This window comes from Tachysurus vachellii, chromosome 17, assembly GCF_030014155.1.
Source record: "Tachysurus vachellii isolate PV-2020 chromosome 17, HZAU_Pvac_v1, whole genome shotgun sequence".
NCBI lineage: Eukaryota > Metazoa > Chordata > Actinopteri > Siluriformes > Bagridae > Tachysurus > Tachysurus vachellii.
In genome coordinates this window covers 13859524-13880283 of record NC_083476.1, presented here as the reverse complement: position 1 = coordinate 13880283, position 20760 = coordinate 13859524, and the positions used below count along the sequence as shown (strand labels likewise).

The following is a 20760-nucleotide window of genomic DNA, read 5'->3' as shown; positions in this document are numbered from 1 at the left end:
TCCAACAGCAATACACTGTTATGTAAAAAGGTAATAAGCCAAAAAACAACACAGAGCTTGCTGCTAAGAAACCAGCTCTATGTCCTGTCGAATGTGCCAAAAAACAGCTTCACCTCAGACTGTAAAGAAAGACGACTAATTGAACTCTTGTCTGTTCATAACAACAGCCGTACAAATCCTTCTGAAAGAGCTGTTAAAACAATAAGGCCATTTGAACAAGTTACTGATGTGTAACAACTATCATTGCAGGTGGACGTACCCAGATTTCTTTAACAGGTATCGGGTGCTGATGAAGAAGAAGGATGTTACTGCCGATAAGAAGCTGGTGTGCAAAAACCTGCTGGAGACTTTGATCAAGGTAACGATGATAACGTACATAAAGCGGCCACATGGCTCCGGATGATTTTCTTTACTCTTCCAACTGTTTGATTTGAAAGCGAATGGAAGACGTAGTGAGATGATGGCGTAGTGAGATGAAGGGGCATTGGTAGCTGAGTGGTTAAGTGGCTAGACTGCTGACAGGAAGGTTGCAAGTTTGAGCTGGGAGCTGGGATGTGACCTGATGCATAGCAATGTTCATGCTACTATTGTTCAGTTGATAGTTTTTCTCTAACAGCATGTCCCAAAACTTTATTCCTCTTATACCACTGCAGTTTGCCACTGGAAAAAATGTTAAACAATGATGTCATAGTTTTTATCTGTGGGGGATGTGGTAGCTCAGTGGTTAAGGCGTTGGACTGATGAGGAAAGTTGTAAGTTCAAAGCCCAGATCCACCAAGCTGCCACTGCTGGGCTCCTGAGCAAGGCCCTTAACTCTCAGTTGCTCAGCTGTATAAATAAGATAAATGTAAGTCGCTCTGGAAAAGGGCATCTGCCAAATGCCACAAATGTAAATGTAAGTGCAGTGAATCATAAGCAGTGAGACAGATTACTCAGTTTCTCCCTGGCCTCTGAGCTATTCTCTCTAAAATATGACACGCCAGTCAAAATCCACTCAATTTTTTGGGATAATTTTGGCCGCTATTCCGCTTGTGCCGCTTTCAAAATATCATCATTCATTTGTGCAATATCAATACATTTTAATCTGTGAACATCACTGCCCCCGCTTCAGAGCTTCTCTAATGGCTTTAGTGTCCTAAGCTCAGCACTTCCACACTCAGCGTCATCCAAAAACAGCAATGCATGCAAGAAGTTTCCTGTTTAAAAAACAAAACATTTTTTGGCTTCAACAATCACAAAAATGTGCGGTTATTTCATGCTGTCATTGGCTGATTTATTTTTTTTTTGTACATGAGCTCATCCTAAGTGCTTTTATTCTTTTCATATTAGTAAGAATGATTAGTTTGTTAGCGGTTCCTTACTGTTGCAGGACAGATGCTACTTCTTCGGTCATTGTATATATTTAAAGGTGCTTAACAGCAGTTAAGTTTTAACAGAGGTAAAGATGGATTTTGGCATCAAAAACAATTTTATTGTTCAACAAATTTTTTTTTTTTATTCTTTCATTTGCATGTTTTTCAAACAAAAGTTTTTCTTTTTTATTTTATTTATGTATTTATTGACAGCTGTGGCAAAGCTTATAACCCCCTTTTTTAATTCCATCCTAAATATAGGATCCAGATAAGTTTCAGTTCGGAAAGACTAAGATCTTCTTCCGAGCCGGTCAGGTGGCGTACCTGGAGAAGCTCCGAGCCGACAAGTTCCGCTTTGCTTGCATTAAGATGCAGAAGACGGTGCGAGGATGGCTGCAGAGGAGACGCTACCAGAAGATCCGCAAGTCGGCCATCTTGCTGCAGAGATACGGCCGCGGCTTCCTGGCACGCAGGTGAGGAGACGCCCTCTTCTTGTTCTGTTTTCTTTTATTTCTTTTTCATCTCGTCTCTCTCATGATCTCTCTTCCTTCTCTCTCTTGTTCTCTCTTATGGTTTTTCTTATGTTCTCTCTCATCTTCTCTGTTTCTCTGTCACTTTTACTACAGTAGGTTGCCATGTTCTCCATCCAGTTCTCTCTCTCATTCTTTCTCATCTTCTCGTGTTAATTCTCTGGCATCTTTTCACTCTTGTCTTCTTCTTCTCTTCCATCTTCTCTCTCTCTCTCATTCTCATTTGTATCATTGTGTCCTCTGTCTTTTTCTCTCATTCTCTCTGCTTTGGTCTCTCTCACATTCTCTCCCTTTTTCTACATAATGTGCTCTTTCTTTTTCCTTCTGATGTTTACGTCCGGGTTTCAGTTCTTCAGCTGCGTTCCTCTTCTTACTGTGTTGTGTTGTTCCTGATTGTTAAGCTGTTGCCTTATTCACTCTGATGTCCTCACTCTGTCTTTGTGCCTTTCAGGTATGCAGAGCAGTTGCGTCTCACGCGAGGAGCTCTAATCTGTCAGAAGCAGTACAGGATGGTGAGAGTCCGCCGCGCGTATCTGATCATTCGCAAGGCAGCGATCACCATCCAGGCCTTCACACGGGGCATGTTCACACGCCGCCTGTACCACGAGGTGCCTCTCTCTCTCTCTTTCTCTCTCACTCAGTCACTCTCTGTCTTTTTCTCTCACTCAGTCTCTCTCTATCTCACTCTCTCTCTCTCTCTCTCTCTCTCTCTCTCTCTCTCTCTCTCTCTCTCTCTCTCTCTCTCTCTCTTACTCTTTCACTCTGCTTCAGTTCCTTTTGTACGATACAGTGTTGTCTCTCTGTGCTTTTTGTGGGTTCACACTCCCATTCTACCATAAATATTTTCTCAAATATAGATTATTTTTTCTTTTTCCTCTCAACCCGTTCAGTACCTACTGCACCACAAGGCCAGTGTCATCCAGAGAACCGTACGTGGATGGCTGCAGAGGAAGCAGTTTGTCCGTGCTCGAAACGCCGTGGTGGTGCTACAGTGCGCTTACAGGTGCATACATGCCAAGCGACAGTTGAAACAGCTGAAGATCGAAGCTCGCTCAGCCGAACACTTCAAGAATCTCAACGTCGGCATGGAGAATAAGATCGTCCAGCTTCGGAGAAAGATGGACGATCAGGTAGAGTCTCAGGACATGTTTCTTATGTGCTTAAAATCTATAGTCTGAGGCACAATCCTGTTGTGTTTATACACAGAACCGCCAGTGTATGTCCATTTATTATAGAGGTTTATGCCAAACCTTATGATCAAATCCACTAACGCATTGTCTGAACAAATGCTTCGGTAGTTCGGATGTTCAGAGTCTAACAGCAAATCAGTTCATACTGTACGATCAACATTAGAAATTGGCTTGAATGTGCTTTAGAAATGTGTAAATAGGGACCAAGAAATAGTGCAGAATATTGCATATTTAATTTTATTTTGTATTTGCTTTAAATATTTAAAAATTCTAAAACACTGTCATTTTAAATACATGGCTGGTTTTATTTATTTATTTATTTATTTTTTATATTTCCACCGATGATGATTAAAAAAATCTTAATGCTTGATGATTTATCAGCTACTATATCATTTGCCACTCCCATTAGTCCAAAAAGTTGACTTGTAGGAGAACTAAACCCTGAACAGCTCATATTTATTCCTACAGAAACTGGAATATAAGGTGCAGAGTGATAAGCTAGCCGTGGCCAACACCGCCTTGGTCACGGAGGTCAGCAAGCTGCAGAAGGAGCTGGAGACGGCACGTACTCGTAAAGGTGACACCACACATCTGAGCTCTCTACAGGATGAGTTGGAGAAACTGAGAGCAGAGCTACAGGAAGCACACACCCAGAGGAAGAAGCTCGAGGAGGAGCACAGCACTGAGAAGCTGGGACTGGAACAGGTAAACTGTAAAGCCTTCTTGTCTTTCTAATGAAAAATGATAGTAAGTTTGGCTCCCAATAGTTTTACCATGCTTTATGTGATAATGGGGTTTGTTACCGAAGTCTTTTTTTCCTCTTTCTCTTTATTTCTAATGGATCACATGAAACATTTTTATTTAAACTAAGTAATATACTCCTCAGTCTAGCTGTGTCTTCTGTAATGCAAAGCATGTCTCGTGATACAGTCGTTTCTAAATCCTTCCATTCGAAACCTTCCGGATGAACCACTTTAACGATAACATCGCTAAAGCCGGACCTTATTATGATACTCAGTTGATGAGCCACTTGAAAGTGCATTGCTGATGAAGGCTTCGTTCTGCCCTTTTCAGAGAGTCCAGGAGCTGGAGAAAGAGAATTCTCTGTTGAAGGAGGAAAAGGAAGAGATGAACCAAAAGATCCTTCGCCAATCACAAAGCTCTGGAGGTGAGTTTCACATATCACTGCACCTGTCGAGTATTGTATGAAGTGCCCCGAGGGCCGGGCTGCTGCTGTTTCTCCACATAAGAGGGGTCTCTGTGCAGAAGTAGGACAAGAGAGAGAAGCTGCATTGAGTTTCACAGAAGGAATTCAGGACACCTTTTTAACTGCTCTTAAGCTGAACATGTTTAAGCTGAACATTTGTTTTGTGCTGCTGCACAGGCAAGAACGATACTCGAAACCAAAGGTTAGGGCTTTTAAACTTTTTCTTTCCGACGGTTCCGTTCTTATTAAAGCCAGGCTAACCCTTTTTATGCTTGGATATGCTTCAGTAAAAGTCATAAGGCCTTGACATCGCTGTTGAATAACTTTATTTTAATTATAGACCCATGACCAGAAATTGGATCTGAAACAGAGTCTGTTTAGTTCATACAGTTGTCTCTTAGCTTCTGGCTGTTTTGATTAAACTTTAAAAGTCACAAGAAGATGATGCTGTGAAATTAGCAGAGAATAAAAATGGTTAAGTTCACAGTTAGCCCTTTGTGTGTGTGTGTGTGTGTGTGTGTGTGTGTGTGTGTGGTACACTTGTAGGCTTATGTAACATGGTCACTTCATCATATCTACTTTTTTCACAGATGTATTTGAGGAAAACAATACTCTACTTAGTATGGAGTATAATTGAGTATTATAAAAACTAGAGTTCGAGAGAGAGAGATAGTCAGCTTTTAGTTAACTTTTATAAATTACCACGTGACATTAACCCAAAGATGGATGAACGTGCATTACACAAGTACAGATTTCTTATTGACATTAATTAAAGCCCTAACAACATCCCTTATACATCTTTGGTGTGAATCCACAAGATTCTTGTTTGTAGTAAACACACACACGCACACACACACACAAACCTCAAAACGTACTGAAAGAAAAACGCTATACCTCTAAACTCCAGATTTTCTGTCTCTTATTTCCTCTTATTTGCAGTAATATTATTCACCTGCCTGTTTTCATCATCATCTGCTAACTTATCATTCCTCTGTTTAATTATGCAATCGTTTATAGATATCATATATAATATAGATATTATAGACACCAGACTGTGCAATAAGAGGATCAAAGTTTACTAATAAATTTGTCACAACTCACATCCTGTCATAAAATCTTAAGTATTCGTGCCATTATGGTTTGGTAAGAACTGGGAAATCTGCTTCTAAAGCTATCATGTTGTTTCTCTGTGTACCACGCTGAGGACTCTCTTACACTGTAACACGTTTCCCTTAAGATGATAAATGATATGCATGCTTTTGGGATTCATTTAAAATGACTTATTATGTCAAAGCAGTTCAGAATCTTCTAGAAGCCAAGAATAATATTCCTTGATTTAAGTGTTTAAATGGTGTGTGCGTGCGTGTGTGTGTGTGTGTGTGTCCGTGTGTGTGTATGTGTGTGTGTTGCAGGTAAGGGTGGCAGTTTGTCTCAGAAAGAGGCTAATCTGCAGACTGAGCTGGATGATGAGAGACAGCGCTATCAGAACCTGCTGAAGGAGTTTTCTAGGCTGGAGCAGAGATATGAAAACCTACAGGAGGAGGCCACTTATGCCAAAGTAACAAATATATCAAAACAAATCAAATCACATATGGTATATGTCTATTTCTGGCGGCATGTACAGACTTTAAAACCTATGACCTCAGACCTGGGATGAAGGTTCCATCTTTGTGCACTAGTTGGATTTCCCTGTAGTTACGCCGACTGATGAATGGATGCATTGATTGGTTGATAGACTGATGGCTTGATGCAGATTTAACAATGAAATTCAGTGATGAATGAAATGAGAGCGATGGTTAGACCAACGGATGTCGAATGACGAGGGTTACTAGAAGAGATCAGGTCCTAGATCAGCTCCATGACGGACTGCAGGCTAACAACTGGATCTGACTCATGTTTGTTTTGGAACGGCCACTTTTTTATACACCAATTGTATTTATATGCATGAAACCAGAGTCCCGTTCACACACACTGAAAGATTTTGCTCACTCACTTTTGCACAAGAAAGGTGTTTAAATTACAACTAGTCTGACATGGTTTAAGTATGTTTTTATATCTGTAATAACAGTTTATTTGTGTGGTCTTTTATGATGGATTCCAAAATAGGTTTTTTCCCCAATTTGCTCATTTCTCAATTCGCCTGCCTGTTCGCCCTTGTCATAAAACTAATGCATTTAAGGCTAATGTGTGCTTCCTCCAAGGCAGGTGAAGGCAGCCATCCACCCCTTTAGCCCTCATCCAGCCCTCACATGCTGTGTCGCAGGAAACACTGAGATTATCTGTCCTCTTTCCTCTTCAGCATACATAAGCTCACAGATGCCTGTGATTATCTAATTGAATGGCCTACTCCACTCTCTCCCATGTCAAACAGAAAGCAGTGGCAGCTTTGCTCCCTGCTGTGGATAGCTGTGGCATCATCTGGATTTGAGCTGATTTAGATATTTATTTTATTCTAAATATTTCATGTAAAGTTGCTTTAACAGTCAGAAAAAGCAAAAAGCACTTAACAAAGTACATTAACAAATACATAAATTTTTCTTCATTTTGTTCATGCAAAAATGATAACTAAATTATATATGAGCTTAATCGTACTTGCTAGAGGACTGGTGCTCCAAAGTAATGGCACATTTCCCTCTCTTTCTTGCTGTAGTTTGTTCCAGGCCATCGGAGGAGCCCATCCATCCAAAGTAGCTTGGGTTCTGACTCAACGTTCCCATCTATCTCTATGTCTGAGGTGGGAGACACTGAGGACACGATTCAGCAGGTGGAGGTACGGCTGATTCTCACCATTTTACCCATTACATCTGACCATATTTACAGACGTCATGAACTTAAAACTTTGTCCTTTTTATGAGGTTACTTCTGCCTTTTTAAACAAGTAGTATGGGTCTAACTGTTATCTTTGTCTCTGTACAGGACATGGGATTGGAGAAGGCAGCTAACGACATCAGTGTATTCATGAAACTGCAGAAAAGAGTGCGCGAGCTGGAGCAGGAGAGGAAGAGACTCCAGACCAACCTGGAGAAGATCGATGAGCTCAACAAGCAAAAAGTTTGTGACATACACACACTAAATTTGAGTCATTCATTTTGTTTATAATGTGATTTTGTGTTTATTTTTTTCAATTCCATTATGGTGAAAAGTTTTAAGACGTTTTAGTTATTAATTGTAGAAATTGTAGACATGTTTTGGTTTATTTGTTTTATTCAGTAGATTCTGTGGTTCTTCATTGTAGTATTGTAATAAGCAGCTTGCCAGATAACTTTTGATCTTCATAATTTAACATTGCCATCAAATGCCATGATAGAAAATTTGAATAAATCAGCACATTCATAGAGCTTATTATTTTACTAGTTTTCTTATTTATTTATTTATTTATTTATTGTTACATAGCCCAAAACAAGATCAGGCACCAGTCTAATGAACCAGATTAGGGTAATATTTTCACTGAACCACTTCTTTTTTTTTTTTTTTTTTTTTTAACATCTTTTTTTAGCATCTTTTTAACAATAAAACATGGCAGTGCCATAATCAAAAAATTTGTAAACTTTGCTTTATAATGTAGTAGGTATTGTTTACCTTTGGACTTTGTCACTGCTTGACACAGGGTCAAAGTATTTATCAGATTAATAAATATCCTATCAGGACACACATCTCCCATCTTATCACTATAAATTTGTCTATTTTTTTTTCCTTCTCTCAGGCGATTGATTCAAAGGGCTCGACGTCAGAGGCTGACACAAATGCAGATCTGGCATACAACAGTCTCAAGGTTTACACACACACACACAAACGCACACATCCTTCTTTTAGACTGACAGCCACTCGACATGTCTGTGCTCATGTTAATTGATTTGTGCTGCACTTTGGCTGCTCTGGTGTTGCTGACTCTGCTGCCTGTCAGACTCTGGGTGAGTTGAAAGCACAGTGAAAAATGTCGACCAGAAGAAAGCATTATTTTTCCTTTTTAAATCTGGGAACATGGTTTAAAATTTGCTGTTGTGGTAAGAATTGTGCATGGTGAGAGCATCATAATCTTGTCTTTTTAATTTTCACTAACAACGACAGTCTAAATGAGAAAATAAATCAGGGTTTAAACGGAGAGCTGTATCTGTCAGGACATTCTTACTCATTACTTTATCTGAGTATAGAATTAAGAAAGGTTCAGAGTCTTAACGTTTTATCGTAGCACCGAAGCTCCTTGAACTGTGAAACTCTGTTATGTGCTACTGTATGCATCGTGGTTTCTTTTACTGCATAATACACTTTCAAGGATTAAAGAAATCATATTCATACAATCATTTTCTTCAGCATCTGGAAAGAAAGAATGGCCTAAACTTTTGTACAAAACAAAATGTCAACAAAACTAAATTTTGTTGACATTCTTCAGAGAATAAAATTGAATTCATTTGTATTTTTACTTTTTATTTTTTTTTTAAGGCTTGTTCTGATATTTGAGTAAATTAGTTAGGTAACAGTGATAAGCCTCCTGGTGGTCCAGGAGAAGGTTTAATTTCTGGGCAGGGTTCTAATCCAGCCACTGAAGAGCTAACTCTCAGTGCCGGTCCCAAGCCTGGATACAATGGGAGGGTAGAACCCTGCGTCAAATCAAACAAGTGGACCAGATGATCCTGAACCACTCTAAAACAGGGCCACGAACACCCACAAGTTGACCTAGACGAGATATTAAAATGTGGTGGTCAACTGTATCATGTATGTCTAGGCATACGGTATGAATAGGAGTGATGTATGGGAGTCTCTGAGGTCTTCAAAACAAATCTGATGCCATTTACGAAGGCTAAATGTATTTTCTTCTTCTACTTTCATCTTTTCCCATTAGGGGTCGCCACTGTTTCCACTTTACTCTATCCTCAGCATCCCCTACTCTCGCACCAATTACCTTCATGTCCTCTTTTAACACATCCATATATCTCCTCTTTGGCCTTCCTCTTGACCTCTTCCCTGGCAGCTCTATCTCCAACATCCTTCTACCAATATAACCATCTCTTTCCTCTGTATATCTCCAAACCCTCTCAATCTAGTCTCTCTGTCCCCAAAACAGCCAACCTGAGCTGTCCCTCTGATGTGCTCGTTCCTAATCCTGTCCATCCTTGTCACTCCTAAAGAGAACCTCAGAATCCTCATCTCTGTCTCGTGTCTTTTCCTCACTGTTACAGCCTCTAACCCATACAGCGTAGCTGGACTCACTACTGTCTTGTACACTGACGATTCGCATGTTTAGATTTGGCACGTTTTATGCCGGATGCCCTTCCTGACGCAACCCTTTCTATTTACCTGGACTTGGGACCGGCACAGAAGTTCAAAGAACACGATAATATTTTAACAAATAGTTTTGACCATTGTAATGATGTTTTACTGTTATTAGCCTAATTTACAAAGAATATGCCAACCCATTATATTTTTCACTTGTAAGGATCCCATCGTACAGAGGAAAGATGGACAGATTATTTCTTTTTATTCAGTTTCACTTCCTCTGTCACTCACCTTCACACCCATGTACAAAATTATATTACACAGTATGAAGACCGTAATTTGTTTTCTGGTGTTTATATATTAAATCTTTGCTCCTTTTCTGATTTTTTTTTTTATATTGAATGTGCAGAGGCAGGAACTGGAGTCTGAGAACAAGAAGCTGAAGAACGACTTGAATGAACTCAGGAAGGCTCTGGCAGATCGAGCCTCTGATGACAGCTCGTCCAACGAAACGCAGAACAGTTACAATGTTCTGCTCAATCAACTCAAAGCAGCCAACGAGGAGCTGGACATACGCAAAGAGGAGGTCCTTATGCTAAAAACGCAGATCGTCAGCACCGCCCAGCCATCGGAAAACACCAATCACATTGTAAGTCTGAATATGATGGAGGTATTTCTGATGGAGTTTTGTATCTCTGAGTATGTTCAGCACTGTCAGATCACACTAAATAGGATGTGGCAGCTTAGTGGTTAAGGTGTTGGATTACCAATGGGAAGGTTGTGAGTTTGAATCCCAGGTCCATCAAGCTACCACTGCTGGGCCACTGAGCAAGGCTCTTAACCCTCAATTGCTCAGTTGTATAAAATGGGGTAAATAGAAGTCACTCTGGTTAAGTGTCACTGCCAAATGCCATAAATATAAACGTGTATGGAGGTTTCCATTTAGCAAAGTTTTTTTTAAATTAGTAGGGAAATTAATTAATTGGAAACTAAATGTTTTTCCCCCAAGATTCTCCCCAGATTTAATACAAGACAAAAACTATAATGTGGCAATTAGATGGAAAACTACAGCACATCAAATAGGCAGTTTATTATAGGTTTATTTGATTGATTGCTTTATTTTTGTAATGCAAAGTCATAGACAGAAAAATTAATACATAGCTTTTTTGTTTAATAGAAATCATTTGCGTAATGAAATAATTGCTTTGTAAAGAAAGGAAAGAAATGGCATAAAAAATGTTTTAATCTAAAGTTACTTCCAGTCCACTTTTTAGAAAAGCAGATGCATTTAGTCCTGTGAGATGTTGCCAGGTATTTTAATTTTTTTTATCCAGTAAACATTCCTCTGTAGACTCATCTGTTGGATTGGAGTTTGATGAATCACATCACCACCACAGGGTTCATTCTGACTGCAGGGACGCCTTTAATGTTTTACAGACTTAATCGATGTCCAGTCACTCATGTGATTATGAGGTCCATTAGTCTGCCATCAGGAGCTGAGTAATGAAGGTCCCTGTAGAGAGGAGAAGTGCAGCACTGCTGAGGCTACAGTGTCAGATCACTACAGCCTCAGTGCACAGCTTTATGTCAGCTTTCATTATGTTTAGAGTGCAGTTTACTACAACATCACATCCCAGAGAGCTTCTTTTACCTTCTGTTTAGGATCATTCTTTCATTGAGCTCTTGTTGTAGTAGTGTAGCGGATGAGTTTAGTGTAAAACATGCTAACGGATTCCAGGAAGTTCCTCCTTGTTATTTTACGTGCGTTATTGTACCAAGTGGTCTGTGAAGCATCATGATTATTATTACTAAAGAGCATTATTAAATCTTTAATTATTACTGAGTTGGCTTGAAAAATAAGGAGACCATTAAACAGTTACAAAGTCAAGACATAATTGTTCACGAATAAATAATGAACCTAATATTTGATTGAATCTCCATGAAAGTTGTTTTGAAGTTAAAATTTTTCCCTATCTGTAAAACCCTTTGAGAAGCCCTGTGGCGATTTAAATATAGTGTACAATTCAAGTTCTCAAGACTCAGAAGTTCTAGACAAATTGTTGCATGTTGGATAAGACGGTTCAATAAGGCAGCCATCAGATTCTTGTCTTGCCCTTTGTGTTTATTTGGTATCTGGTCTCACATCAAGCATGTGGTCTTCTCTTCCTCTCTCGTTATTGGTTCCACTTCCATGTTGCGTTTTTTTTTTCACGTTGCAGCATGACTTCTTAATACAGTGACTGTATCTTAAACAGTTTTTTTTTTTTTTTATGTTAACAGCACCTTTAACCAATTAATGCCATTTACAGATTTCAAGAAATCTTAAAAATGAAGGTGCCTGGATTTTAAGACCAGTTGGTTTAGATACCTCTCACTAATAAACACTGCCGACAACTGATTCTTTCATGAGGCTATTTGATTGAGATCTCAATTGACCAATTATAGACTTTTCCTCAATCTTGCTATCAAAGAGTATCATGTATTAGTATATTAGTATTATTACTATTAGTAAGAGTATAACTATAACTAATACATGGCTGATAAGCTTTTAAACTACTGAACTAAATAAATAAAAAGCTCAGTAACACTCTGTGTAAAAGTTTGTTTTTACTTTGAAAGCTTATTCCATATATTCATGCTCAGTAGAAGCATGGGAAACCAACTAGAATAAAACCCTCAAGATTCTGAGGATTGTATCCAGAACATTATACAATAGTTTTCAGACACTTTGTAGGCCATATGTGGTGTCTGAAACTGGGAACAGTTTGTGCATGGACCTGATTTATCTTATATTTCTACATGCTCAAACATAGTCACAAAATGTTTCAAATACAGGAGAAGGTGTTCATTAAGGGGTGAATTTAATATAATAAGACTGTGTTAGTGACTGTTCTTGAGTACCCTAATTACCCTGTACAGCATTTTTTGTATGTGGTACAGACTCTCACCATGTACCTGCCATTCTGTCCTAACAGAACTCCAACAACATCACTGAATGGGACAACAACAAAAAGCCTGTGGACAAGGAGGAAGTGTTACAGGCCTACCAGGGTCTCAGTGAGTCGAAAAGGTGATTCAAATCATTCTGCTTTATTATTAATGTAATAATGTTTTTAATGTGCCTATATAATGATGGAAAAGGTCTTCTCTGCAAATCCTCCAGCTGATAGCTGGGCTTATGCCCAAAGCAAGGCCTCGTATTTAAAAACTATACAGCTAAAGATATAAACAGAACATTAATTAGGCTGGTTCAGGTTTCAGCAGAAGTTCTTCTGGGCTTCTGAATAGCTCTCAGAGGATAGAGGAGGTATAAATCAGGTATTGAATATTCATTGATTTCTAACTGTCAGGTATAGTACACAGGATTTAGTTATACATAACACATCTGGCAGTGACGGTTAAGTACGTGAGAACATTTCTGAAATGCCTTCATACTGTACCATACTTACATTCTATTTTTCATCTAATGTCTTTTTTCAATCTTTGTTTTGTTATTGTGGGCTTTTTTTGTAAGAAAAGCTAATGCTTGCAGTGTAGATGCATAGAACAAATGTTAGGGCAGATTAAAATAATCATAATAAAGTATCATTGTGGGAAGCAAATGAGAAAATAGACTTTTTATAGTACCTAAAAACTCCTTTGCCCAAATAACCCTTTTCTTTTTATTGCTTTTTTCTCTTCTTTCTCCCCTTCTCTCTGACTCTGTGCTTCTGCTTCACCTCCTTCTCGCTCTGCTTGGACACCAGTAAAAGACACGACTGGTGTTATTTGAATGAAGACGGGGAGCTTGGCCTGGCCTATCAGGGGCTAAAGCAAGTAGCCAGGTTGTGCTTTTGTGCTGTGGTTTTCTGCTACCTTCTTCCTTCATCATTCTACATCAACTAACCTCTGTGCACTTTTTAGAATAGCTAGTATAAGCACCTGTAAAAGTGAAATGTATTTCTTACTCAGGAGATTTTCTGTTTCTTGCATGGAAAATGTATCTTGTAGCATCTGGGGTTGTTTCTTTCTTTTGTCACTTCTTTTTTGTGATCTAATGAACACTTGATTTGTGCTGTAACCTCTCTCATTTATTCAGATTATTTTCAACCAATGATATGCGTGTGTGTGTTGTGTGTGTGTGTGTGTTTGTGTGTCAGGCTGCTGGAAGGACAGCTCCAATCCCAGAACCGTAAGCACCAGGATGAGCTGGAAGCTCTGCACACACAGATCGAGGTAATGAAGGTGGATCTGGAGAAGAAGCAGGAGATGCTGAATCATTTCAGCTCCCTGCCCCCTGATGCCCTTGTGGAGTTCAGCGTCCAGCAGGAGATCACACGCCTCACCAACGAGAACCTGGTCAGTCACAACCATCCCTCACTTTTACAACTCCAGAAACTGTTAGCTTTAAAAATTACACTGTTAAGTTCTGAAAATCCAGAAATAATTCTATGGATATGAAATTATCTCTGAGAGATAAACCCCTATAGATGTGTATAGCCTTATCGCCTAAAGTGAGTGATTATGAAATGATTATGGAAAAGAATAGTTTACACCTTTTTTTGCACAGAAGTGGAAAACACTAGAATGTTTGCTCAACATTTATTTTTTACTTTCATTTATTTTTATTTTTTTACTGTAAACATTTAGAATAGCTAGAATTGTAGTTAGAGAATTTTAACTTTTATAGGTCACGTATGTTTGTTTTTGAAATGGAAACAAGCATTTTACAGGTTATCTACATTACAAACAAATAGAGGTTATTAATATAAAACAAAAGATATTCAGAAAGAGAAACATTTTTGCAACCACATTAAATATCTGGAATAATTTAGGAATAAATAAGGGCATGTTTATATTTTCACTCTACTTAGTTTATTCCTGCATAAAAAGTCAACACTTGGAATAAAAACAAGACTAAAGTGAACTCATTTTTTGAGAATATTTTTCCTTGATGATGATAAAGGGGGGTGTGTGTGTGTGTGTACTGCATTTTAGGACCTCAAGGAGATCATGGAAAAGTTGGAGAAAAATGAGAAGAAACTTAAAAAGCAGCTCAAGATCTATGTCAAGAAAGTTCAGGAGCTTGAAGGTTCACCCTTTTTTTTTTTTAATTTTTTTTTTTTTATTTCTTTAAATTTCTATTATTTACGCACTTTAATTGGTATTGATGGTATTAAGCTATACGTGTGTGTTGTGCAGCATCTCAGGCAGCGGCGAACCGTCCCAGGCTGGTCAGGCAGGTCACAGTTCAGAGGAAGGAGAAGGACTTTGAGGGCATGCTGGAGTACCACAAAGATGACGAGGCTCTGCTGATCAGGATGCTTATCACCGGTAAGATGCACCATGATGAGTCTTGGTTGTGCTTTAACTAGTAACAGATCTTTAAACCAGCTATGCAATGTGTGTGTGTTTGTGTGTATTTCAGAAATGAAGCCCCAGATGGTTTCTGCTACAGTACCTTGCCTCCCAGCGTACATCCTCTTCATGTGCATCCGTCACGCAGACTACATCAACGATGACCAGAAAGTGCACTCTCTTCTCACCTCCACCATTAATGCCATCAAGAAACTTCTCAAGGTAAAGAGTCCACTATCAGTTTATCACTTAACAAATCTAATGCAGACAAAGCTTGATCTAAATATCATGTTGTGCATCGTTTGCATCATTGTTGTGAGGTCATAATATATTTCCTAACAAAATGCAGCAAAACCTTTCTGGTTACATTAAAATTGATTAATAATCGATACGTTTTTTTTTTTGTATCTTCCTACTTCAGCTTACAGATTATTGATACCTGTGTTGATACATTTGTATTGCTCTACAGAAAAACAGTGAAGACTTCGAGATGACGTCTTTCTGGCTGGCAAACACAAGCCGACTGCTGCACTGCCTGAAACAATACAGCGGAGAGGAGGCAAGAAAATGCCTGCAATAAACTTTTTATATTCAGTACTAGAAACCTGGCCTAAATCTTTAACATGCTAACTTTGTATGATTTTGTCTCCCAGACCTTCATGACCCAGAATTCACCTAAACAGAACGAACACTGTCTGAAAAACTTTGACTTGGCTGAGTACCGGCAGGTTCTGAGTGACCTGGGCATCCAGATCTACCAGCAGCTCATTAGAATTGCAGAGAGCATGATGCAGCCCATGATCGGTTTGTGCTAGAAATGTTGTTTTTAAATGCACATATCAATATGCGTTTATTTTAATACACATTGAATCTTAATCTGACCCCTTCTTCCATCCAACCTTAGTGTCGGCCATGCTAGAGAGTGGCAGTCTGACTGGAGTGAAGCCTCTGGGTTACAGGAACCGCTCATCCAGTGTAGACTGTGACAGTGGTGGACCATCAGGTTACACACTGGATGCTCTGATCAAGCAGCTCAGTCAGTTTCACACACAGATGAGCGAACATGGGCTGGATCCAGAGATCAGCCAGCAGGTTGTGCGCCAGCTCTTTTACAGCATCAATGCCGTTTCACTCAACAACCTGCTGCTGCGCAAAGACGTGTGCTCCTGGAGCACCGGCATGCAGCTCAGGTACTGAACCGTGTGTCACTCACATTGTAGTGCAGCTCCGGTACTGAACCGTGTGTCACTCACACTGTAATGCAGCTCAGGTATTGAACCGTGTCTCACACGCTGTAGTGCAGCTCAGGTACTGAACCGTGTGTCACTCACGCTGTAGTGCAGCTCAGGTACTGAACCGTGTGTCACTCACACTGTAGTGCAGCTCAGGTACTGAACCGTGTGTCACTCACACTGTAGTGCAACTCAGGTACTGAACCATGCGTTACTCACACTGTAGTGCAGCTCAGGTACTGAACCGTGTGTCACACTGTAGTGCAGCTCAGGTACTGAACCGTGTGTCACACTGTAGTGCAGCTCAGGTACTGAACCTTGTGTCACTCACACTGTAGTGCAGCTCAGGTACTGAACCATGCGTCACTCACACTGTAGTGCAGCTCAGGTACTGAACCATGCGTCACTCACACTGTAGTGCAGCTCAGGTACTGAACCGTGTGTCACACTGTAGTGCAGCTCCGGTACTGAACTGTGTGTCACTCACACTGTAGTGCAGCTCAGGTACTGAACCATGCGTCACTCACACTGTAGTGCAGCTCAGGTACTGAACCATGCGTCACTCACACTGTAGTGCAGCTCAGGTACTGAACCGTGTGTCACACTGTAGTGCAGCTCAGGTACTGAACCGTGTGTCACACTGTAGTGCAGCTCCGGTACTGAACCGTGTGTCACTCACACTGTAGTGCAGCTCAGGTACTGAACCGTGTGTCACTCACACTGTAGTGCAGCTTAGGTACTGAACCGTGTGTCACATTGTGGTGCAGCTCAGGTACTGAACCCTGTGTCACACTGTAGTGCAGCTCAGGTACTGAACCGTGTGTCGTACTGTAGTGCAGCTCAGGTACTGAACCGTGTGTCACATTGTGGTGCAGCTCAGGTACTGAACCGTGTGTCACACTGTAGTTTAGCTCAGGTGAATCATGTGTAATTACTTTCAAGGTTGTTCAAACAGTTGTTTATCCTACTGATTCAGGTACAACATTAGTCAGATGGAGGAGTGGTTGCGGGGACGAAATCTTCACCAGAAACATATTATGTTAACCATTGAGCCCCTCATCCAGGCTGCTCAGCTGCTACAGGTGAAGAAGAAGACAATTCAGGATGCTGAGGCCATCTGCTCCATGTGTAACATTCTTAGCACACAACAGGTAGGAGCCAGAAAAATGTATTTTTAATATTCATAGTATATCTCTGAGTGACGACACTTAACCTGCACTTTTACCTCCTCAGATTGTGAAGATCCTGAATCTGTACACTCCACTGAACGAGTTTGAGGAGCGGGTCACTGTGTCCTTTATAAGAGACATACAGGTACACTAGTTATCAAAAATAAAAATTAAGCAAGGTAACTGGCTAAATTATGGTATAACAGCACTGTTCAATTCTTAAATCTGTTTGTTCAGAAAGTTTGTCAAGAAGAGATGTTATTAACGTTCATGGAAGGAGTTTCTAGTCAGAACTTTGTAACAGTATTCCACAACATACAAGGCTTCAGTACAGTACGAGACATGCTAAGTGAAAAATAAACAAATCAGATGTGGTCTCCAGCAATATCTCCATTACTTTTTTTTTGTTTGTTTGTTTTTTTAACAACAGCACAACAATAGTATTTTATTCTCTTTTTTTTTATAGTTAAAAGAAATATAAATTTTCATCTTAGTACTTATAGTTCAGATATATGGCAGCACCTAAACGTATCTTAATTTACTTGCTCATATGTGAAATGTTAAGAATTTAGATATTCAAATCATTTTTACCCATTGCCTGAATGTTTTATTCGTTTAAAGCCAGTTTTTCTTTCTTTCTTTGCAATGAATCTGTGATGAATCATCTATTTCCAGAATCTTCTACAAGGCCGTACAGAGAACGCCCAGCTCCTGGTGGACACAAAGCACACGTTCCCCGTTCTTTTCCCTTACACACCTTCAGCTTTGAGCCTGGAGACCATGCACATCCCTGCCTCACTCAACCTTCACTTCCTCGGCAGAGTCTGATGTCTCTCTGCTTCTTCTGTTTGTCTCTCCCTGAGCTCCACTGAGTCAGCCTGAGAGCAGGGAGGAGGACAAACCCCATGCAACAGAGCCTCAGCATCCAGCAAACAAACACCCTGAACAACACCATGACACAGCTAGCGAGAGTCATTCTGATAGAAGAATTACAGTGTTGAGAGGTGTTCAGAAAAAGTGTGGAAATGCCAGTACTTTTTTATGAGCTTATTTTCCTCTGGTTACTGTTTGGGGTAAAACAGGCAGGGTAAAAGGTGTGTAAGAGCTGAACTCTGGAGATCATGAGATATTAAGTAAGCTTTAGTGCAGATTTTTTCTGTACAGTTTAAAGGTTTGGTCTAGTTTTCCCTCGCTTTCATTCCTCAAGTCCTGGCTCTAAATTTGGTCTATGCTTTTTCTGAATTTTTCCTAGCTGCCAGGTAAAACCACCGCACTACAGACACCGTCATTCAAATGAGTCCTTTGAATGAATCCTTATCTTGATGAGATCCAAGACAGCCAGAATCTAGCACAGCTCTTCTAATACACACTGAGATAAGCCTGAGAGCAGGAGTTGTATGGTGGTGCAGAGAAGAGGTCTAGGAGACAGGACAGGACAGGTACAAACAGATATAAACTATTACACAAAAGATGAGAGGTAAATGGGAGTTTTCTATGTGTTGATGAAAGGTCTTTGCAAGTGAAATGCAGGGATAAAGAATTCAACTCAGAATTCTAGAAACAAGCAGGTTTAGTTAGAACATAGATGTACGCATTTTGAATTTCTTTCATTTTGTATTTATTTTTTGCTTGTTTCTTTCATTTTGTCATATCGACGATCAGTTTTGGGAAAGCTGCACACTTGTTGTACACACAGTCCACTATACTGCGTGACACAGAGACTTCAGAATATCTTCGTTGCCGCTGAGGTAGACAGCTTCTTTTGGTAATAAATGTCTGCATGGGGTTAAAGACTGCAGCGCATGTGTTCTAAACCTCCTCATTTTCAGAGTTAGACAAAAAAATGTATATCCTTGCCAACAGGGTAAGTAATATCTACAGTATAGTGTGCTGCTCAATCTTGTGTATTGGTTGCCCAGAAATCTAATTCACAACTAAAGTAGTAGTAACTAAACAACATAATAACACATGAATTAGTTACAGCATCAAAGTGTGAATGTGTCCTTCAGACAACAGTGAAGTCAGACATATATATACATTATAATTGTATATAATTAGATCATTATGAAATACTTCAAAAAGAGCTCAAGATCACTGACAAAATGGAATATAATGAAAATATTGTAAACCATGCTAAAACATTATTCTAAAGTGAATAGCGAATCATTTCTGATACAGCTGCAACACTTTTCCTTTTTACTGTATATTTTTGCAAAAATATTTGAGCAAATTTTTTTTATTATTATTATTATTTTTTTTTTTTTTTTAACGTATATCTGTGCCATAAAATCAGATATAGTATAAATAGCACAAATCTGTCCAGGTCATGGTTTATTCTGTCTGCCTCTTAACTTTTAAATAGCATGAACAGGTGCTGCGGTCTCACTTATGCCACTTTCTACCCTTTTTACAGTCAATAAAAATAAGAACATTGTGGATGTCAGTGTTGTTCTCACATATTATTCAAATGTAAATATATAATGGATATATTTACAGTGTGAATGTTTTTATTATTTTTATTATTCACAGGTGAAACGGTTTTACGGCAATCTTCATCCCTGTGTGCTTATTACTTTATACAATTTTAATTTGAAGGTTTTAGAAGGTCCAGTTCACGTCTCAGTTTACCTTCATATCAGCATGTATTTCATTCAAAATCTCATCAAGTGCCATAGGATTTTTCTTTCTGTATGTTTGTCCTCAGGCAAGTTTTCACCACATTTATCGAAAACGCCTTTGTACTGGATGTCCTACTGGTTTCCATCTTTTCCTGAGGATGTGTATCGTTTTGATGTGTTGCTCTATACCCTGTATGACTAACACTAACCCTGTCCACAGAAACCTTCCCTCTGATTGTGTATCTCTTTACATAGTCTGAGAAACCTGTGTGTATATATTTTAAGGAATATATTTTCTCGGGTGTTATTTTTCCAGACCTCTTGACTACTTGTCATGAAATGTAACAATAGTGATGTCTGAACAAATGCTGTACGAAGCTGTTCATACTAAAAGTGTCTAAAATAGAAATGTGTGTCTGTTTGATATTAACTTCATTATGGAACAGATTTGTTTTAGAGAACATTTGCATTCAGAAATAATTTAGACTAGTTGGTTTAATGACATCAGTAATGACACAAACGTCGTTATTGTTCGTGTATCAGTAAATTAACAGGTTACAAAACTTTGCTAGAGAGTTAGATATGTGAGATGGCACATTATTTTCATGTAAATTCATAGATCCTGACATTTTGACACACATCATCTCACACTCCTCAAGCCTGGTTTATGGCTCATGGTAGTTTTTCATTAGGAGCAATGATTTAATAAAAATAGTATAAAAGGCTTGGATACAACACGTGTAAAAAGAATGCTTAGGTTTTTCCCACACAAATGCTTATATCTTCAAAGTATATGATGACATGAAACCCAGTTCTGTTCTCGGAGATGCTCCAAGTATTTGTTCATAAATATCTACAATTTAAAGGCGTTTATCTTCAACCACTAAAATTGTGTGTAAGGTTATCCTAAT

The 20760-nt window shown here is 39.2% G+C and overlaps 1 protein-coding gene across 2 annotated transcripts in view; it reads left to right on the top strand.

Moving 5' to 3' along the window:
- myo5b (myosin VB) overlaps positions 1-20258 on the top strand; it is a 53779-nt gene extending 33521 nt beyond the window's left edge. For both annotated transcript variants that reach the window (XM_060891635.1, XM_060891636.1), the window contains exons 18-39: positions 250-358; positions 1614-1825; positions 2334-2490; positions 2773-3012; positions 3541-3777; positions 4147-4240; positions 5692-5837; positions 6930-7049; positions 7196-7330; positions 7983-8051; positions 9903-10142; positions 12469-12563; positions 13633-13831; positions 14471-14564; positions 14675-14806; positions 14901-15052; positions 15300-15389; positions 15484-15634; positions 15735-16020; positions 17039-17213; positions 17296-17376; positions 17907-20258. In XM_060891635.1, the coding sequence (XP_060747618.1) occupies positions 250-358; positions 1614-1825; positions 2334-2490; positions 2773-3012; positions 3541-3777; positions 4147-4240; positions 5692-5837; positions 6930-7049; positions 7196-7330; positions 7983-8051; positions 9903-10142; positions 12469-12563; positions 13633-13831; positions 14471-14564; positions 14675-14806; positions 14901-15052; positions 15300-15389; positions 15484-15634; positions 15735-16020; positions 17039-17213; positions 17296-17376; positions 17907-18059 (3367 nt within the window). In that variant the 3' untranslated portion in view covers positions 18060-20258. The remainder of the gene's footprint in view (positions 1-249; positions 359-1613; positions 1826-2333; positions 2491-2772; positions 3013-3540; positions 3778-4146; positions 4241-5691; positions 5838-6929; positions 7050-7195; positions 7331-7982; positions 8052-9902; positions 10143-12468; positions 12564-13632; positions 13832-14470; positions 14565-14674; positions 14807-14900; positions 15053-15299; positions 15390-15483; positions 15635-15734; positions 16021-17038; positions 17214-17295; positions 17377-17906) is intronic.
- Positions 20259-20760: the final 502 nt, after the last annotated feature.